Source organism: Volvox carteri (genome assembly GCF_000143455.1).
Source record: "Volvox carteri f. nagariensis unplaced genomic scaffold VOLCAscaffold_169, whole genome shotgun sequence".
In the NCBI taxonomy this organism is placed as follows: domain Eukaryota; kingdom Viridiplantae; phylum Chlorophyta; class Chlorophyceae; order Chlamydomonadales; family Volvocaceae; genus Volvox; species Volvox carteri.
Window position 1 is genome coordinate 27750 of NW_003307712.1, and position 5545 is coordinate 33294.

Below are 5545 nucleotides of genomic sequence, written 5' to 3' on the forward strand. Positions count from 1 at the left end.
CACAGATGCGCAAGAGCTGGGTCAGGATGCAATCCACGCTGATAGCATGGTGCAGCAACGGCGGTAAATGCAGCATGGTGTGTGCATAGGCCGGACAAAAGCGAAATCGAAGCGTCTCGAACGCGTTACAAACAAGCGAAGATGCGTCAGCCCTATGCTCAGCCAAGCAAGAGAATGCACGCACCTGGTGCACCTTCAACTGGCTGGTCGACAGGTCCACGCAGGATGGCGGTGAATGGCCCCGGTCCAGGGTCTTGCCCTGCACTCAATAACACACACGGGGGAGTAGTAGAACACATCACCAGCGGGACAGGCGAGTGTGCTGCAAGAGTCCAGCCTATCCGGCAGGTCAGGCTGTGCATCGAGATTAGTCAGCACAAGAGGAGCATTCTCTCGATGCACGGGACAGTGGCGGTAGCGGCTGTCCGGTGCAGGAGGTGCAGTGCGAGGGCAACACGAAAGCTGAGAGTACACAACAGATCGCACGAAGCACAGTAACAAAATAACACACCTGCATTCGGGGTCGGATCCGCCAGCGTTGGCTGCACCGGTCCTGCAGGATCCACGTCAGGTGCCGCAGTTGCATCGGCAAGTTGCCCTGCACTCAATAACATACACGGGGGAGTAGTAGAACACATCACCAGCGGGACAGGCGAGTGCGCTGCAAGAGTCCAGCCTATCCGGCAGGTCAGGCTGTGCATCGAGATTCGTCAGCACAAGAGGAGCATTCTTTCGATGCACGGGACAGGTGCGGTAGCGGCGGTGCAGGAGGTGCAGTGCGAGGGCAACACGAAAGCAGAGAGTACACAACAGATCGCATGAAGCACAGTAACAAAATAGCACACCTGCATTCGGGGTCGGATCCGCCAGTGTTGGCTGCACCGGTCTTACAGGATCCATGTCAGGTACCGCAGTTGCATCGGCAAGATTGCCATCACGTACAGCCGCTTCCACCACGTCCTGGAACTGCCGCACACCTGCCGCACCCGTGCGATCGTGCAGGAAGGTGGTGCGGAGAACGTTCGCCACCTCCGGATCAGTCGGCGCAAGGGCGGCATGCAAGATTTCGTCCGGCACACCTGCAGCACAGCCCATGCGTTCGTACTCCTGCAGAGCATCCTCATCAACAGCCAGCTCCTCCTCATCGTTGTGCTGCAAGAACCGGACCCAGGCGACGATGACCTGTCCTCGCACCTGTAGACCTGGCGCCTTTCGCACACGTTCCAGCAGCTCCGCCCGGTTGTGAACCTGGTCGACACACACAACCGTGATAGCGCCAGCCAGGTCGGACGCCCGCGCCGGCAGCTGTGCTCGCAGCATATTCGGGTCAGGATTTACGACCCCAATGCCGTGAGTCTTTACAGCACGCGGGAAGACGTCCGGCGGTCGGTCTGCCAGGTACATGATGAGCAACTGCTGGACGATGCGGCCGCGGCCCAGAAGCTGCCCCTCCAGGAAAGTGGGCGACGGCAGAGGGTCACCCAGATGGTTGACGCGCGGCACATCGCCAGGGTCCAGACGCGCCAGTGCAGCTTCGGGAACTCGGCAGGCTGTAGGAGGGGGGCAAGCACGGGCAAGTAGGTCCGAGACGACTAGGGAATCAATAGGAAAGCGGCCAGCAAAGGCAGGAGAGGCAAGCACATGCTGCAGATGAACGGAGCAGAACAGACGCAGGCAGAATGTGCCGCACTGAGTTATACCGCATAGACACGACGAACAGCATGCAGCACAAACTGACTTACCACTCAAGGCCTTGTGGCAGGCGTTGCATATGAACATGCGTTCTGCAACACTGTCGCCGACCAGCATAGTGCGGTTGGGCAGATCCGGCTCTAACCGCATGCAGTACGGCACCTCCACACTAGCTGGGTCGTCAAGGCAGGCTCTGGGCAGCACCCGCGGAGTGGGCCGTAGCTCCTGTGCTGGCTGGTGGCAAATTCCTGCATTGCGCGGACCAGTACAGGCTATGTGTCGTACTTGCTGCGGAGGTACGGCGCACTCGCGCGAACAGCGCGCTCTCAAAAGAAGGAATTTAAGCTTGCGGAAGGAATTTAAGCTTGCGGAGTCTAGCACGGGAATTTAGCCTGTGAAGCGCTCGCGCGGGAGTCGAACCCGCGGGGGGCTGCACACATTGGTGGGCGGCTCCCCATTCCTTCCCGTAGGGAGCGAGCGTGTCGTCCGGGGTGTCCCCCTTACCCCGGACGCTGTCATTTAACGCCGTACAGTGGCGGGTCGCGGTTTCAACTCAACTCAACTCGACTCAACTCAACTAGCTCTGGGCCGAGGGGGCCCAACGCGCTTCCAGCTGTCGTGCATGCTGGAACTCGGCCGTATATCGTTGCTCGGTCTCGCGCGCTGCCTGCTTCAGCAGGCGCAGGTTGGCGGCCAGGTCCGGCTCGAGGTTAGTCGCGCTGAGGAACTGCTTGATTATCCTCTTGTGCTCGTGCGGTGTAGTGTAGAGCGGCCGGAGCAGACGGACGTGGTCCAGCGTCTTGAAGCGGGTCAGCAGCACATACAGGGTGGCGCGCTTGATGCCGTTGGGTGGGACAGCGAGATCCACCAGCCAGCACTCGTCTTTGAAGCTGCGGCCTTGCACGAAGTAATCGGTGACCGCCTGGCGGTCGCCGAGCGGTACGTTGAGGCGCCGGATCTGCTTTGTGATGGTGCCGTACCCGGCGGCAGGCATGTCGACCTCGGCAATGCAAGACGCCCGGGGTGACAGGATGAAGGCACCACCCCTGCTGGCGTAGTCTCCAAGGCCCTGCAGCACGGTGCCGGGGATGTGGCCGCTTATAGGCCGCACAATGACAGCCGCTGGAAGGTACTTGAGCCGGCGGTAGGGGCCACGGCCATCATCGGCTGGCTCGCGGCCATCCTCAAGCAGGCCGCAGGCTTCCACCTCGTTGTTGTGGCTCGCTCCGGCATCGGCAGCAGTCGTATCAAGGAGGATGTATCGGGCGCCATGGTAGTACCACGTGTCGGCGGTGGTGTGGCCAAACTCGTGATCCTTGATCCGCATCGCAACTGCTTTCTCCACGTGTGTCAGGCCCGGTTCCGCAGCAGCACCGCGCTTCTGGACAGGGACGTGGTCCGCATTCCACACCACAAGGCGCTGCTTCTTGCGCTGTGCCTCCAGCATGATGAGCCGGGTATTGAGTGTGTGGCGTGGTTCGTTCCTCTGCAGCACGACGCGCGGCTCGAGGTGTGCCAGGTCGGCCAAGTCGACGATGGCGCGGCTGTTAAGGTCGTCGACCATCTCGGCTATGCGCTGCTCGGTGGCTGGCTCACCGCCAAACATAGAGGCATACTCTGTCAGGCGACGACCAGAGGGGCTGCTGTCCTGGCGCTGCTGCTTCTCCAGCAAGAAGACCGTCTTAGCCAGGGATCGGTAAACCCGGAAGCCCTCAAGTATGCAGCTCTGCGTCTGTGGGACGGCCCGGGGCCGGCGTGCTGCTGCTTCGGGTTGCTGCTGACTGCCTTGAGATCCAGCGGCGGCCTCATTAGGGTCGCCATCGTTGTCCTCGTCTCCGTGCAGAGGTTGCACGGTTGGGACAGAGGGCGAGAACTGAGGGTTGCATTCCACAGCAGCGGCGTACTTGTAGAGGGGCGGGCCACCTGGCTTCGGGTGCTGGAACTCGTCGCCCGTGTTGGCGCTGGGACGGCCGCTGAAGATGGTGGCGGCGGGGTGGTCGCCGGCGAGATGCGGTGGCGGCAACAGGTGACGAGTGCAGGACTGGTTGCACGCACCCAGGTGGTCCAGGCTGTTCATGCCGATCTCGTCAATGATGAGTGCACCATCACCGACATTCCGATGCACCTGTCGGCTGGCTGCGCTGCCTTTCCTGACGCTGTCCGCTCGGTTGCTGCCAGCAGATAGGGCGAACATGGCGTGGGTAGAGAGGCTGCGATGCACCGGCGTGCTGAAGGCAGTTGCAGCAGCCCATGAGTAGGCGCAGGTGGCCGCCCAGTGCGGACAGCCATGCTGGAAGGTGTACCACAGGAGCGCTTGTACGAACTGGCTCTTTCCGGTACCGGGCTTGCCCTCCACAAGCATCTGTGGCGGGTCGCCAGGGTTGGGCTCATCGCGATGATCGAAGTACCGAGCCATGAGCATAAAGGGCACGGCCTGGTGGGGGGCAAGCGTGAACAGCTCGATGGTGTCGTCGATGCTGGGCGGCTGGGGGAGGTGCACATAGATGGGCATGCGAGCCTGTTCAGTCCGCTCAGGAGTGCCAGGCATGCGCACGATGGCGACCAGGGGTCCGCTGGTGGGGCGGTGCAGCTCGACACGAGGGGTGTCCATCTCAGGTGTGGCCGTCAGTCCCGTGTGGGCGCCCCCATCTGCCTCAACAGTGCCGGCTGCTGCGGCAACGAGATACCGCTTCAGACGCTTGGTTGCTTCAGTCAGGAGGGGCAGGTCCGCTGGTGTGATCCGACGGCTGAAACGATCGCTGCCTGCACCATGGCCATCCGCTAGGGCCGGGGCCCGGCAGCGCCGTGCTGCATTATAGGCATACACGCCAGCAGCGTTGGTGCAGTCAAACAGGTCCGTAAGAGCGACGGCGGCGAGGTCGGTGCCAGCCGTCGGATACTCCTGACCTGGGATGTACACGAAGTGCTCCAGCTGGTCCTCGGCGGGCGGCTGTGTTTCAGGATCAGGCCTGAGATGCCCGCGGATGCCGTCATCGGTATCTCCATCCGAAGCGCTCGTGCTGTCACCTTCAGGCAGCGCGGCTGCTGCCGCTGCTGCACGCTGCTGGCGGCGCCGCTGGTTGTACTCCGCCTGACGGCGGGCTTTCCCAGCGTGGTCCTCTTCGATGTTGTCCAGCAGCACCGATACGTATGCCTGGTACGAGCGACCTGCCTCGGTAGTGCCCAGCTCTGCCCACCAGGTGTCGTAGGCTTCCTTTACAGTCAGCCCGGGGGGGATGGGCTGACCCCGGTGAGCTTTGAAAGTACCCAGGACAAACGCGTAGTACTGCGCCATGCTCGCAGCAGAGGTGCCAGGGCGGGGCCGGCGGGGAAGAGAGCCTCCAAGTTGTACATATCGCGGCCGCGGTAGGCGGATGTGGACATGTGTTCTGTACAGCGGATGCGTGCCGTGGAAGGCCACCAGGCGGGGCAGCTCCGTGGCTGTCTGAGACGTTGGATGGTCGAGTGTCGCTGCAGCTGTAGGAGCAGGTGGCTCAGGAGGAGGGGCCGGGGCTGCAGTCAGCAGAGGCACAGGGGCAGGCACGGGGGCGGTTATGGGTGCGGCAGGGGTAGTGCGCTTGCGGCGTCGAACTGCCACCGGGACCTGTAGACCCAATCGCTCTCGGTGCGGGTGCTGAGCTGGCGGCACACGTCGAACCTCATAGCTGGAGACGATATTGTACACGCTGCAGTCCAGGCCGCTGAGTTCTTCCCCCCGCAGCACATAGCTCTGCACGGCGTTGGTCACCGTGTAGCCCTCCTGCTCCTCAGCCTCCACCAGTACTGCTGCTGTAGTCGCCGCCTCAGGAGATTGCTCGGCGCCCGCAGATAGCGCTGTGAACGCGTCTACCTG

The 5545-nt window shown here is 62.4% G+C and overlaps 1 protein-coding gene across 1 annotated transcript in view; it reads right to left on the reverse strand.

Annotated features, from left to right (window-relative positions):
- The window catches only part of VOLCADRAFT_100840 (uncharacterized protein), a gene marked incomplete at both ends in the record, with an annotated part of 30006 nt that overhangs the window by 20423 nt on the left and 4038 nt on the right, over positions 1 to 5545 (reverse strand). Inside the window, 5 exons of the mRNA XM_002959346.1 lie at positions 185 to 259; positions 512 to 553; positions 846 to 1550; positions 1743 to 1940; positions 2296 to 5542. Of these exons, the coding sequence (XP_002959392.1) occupies positions 185 to 259; positions 512 to 553; positions 846 to 1550; positions 1743 to 1940; positions 2296 to 5542 (4267 nt within the window). The remainder of the gene's footprint in view (positions 1 to 184; positions 260 to 511; positions 554 to 845; positions 1551 to 1742; positions 1941 to 2295; positions 5543 to 5545) is intronic.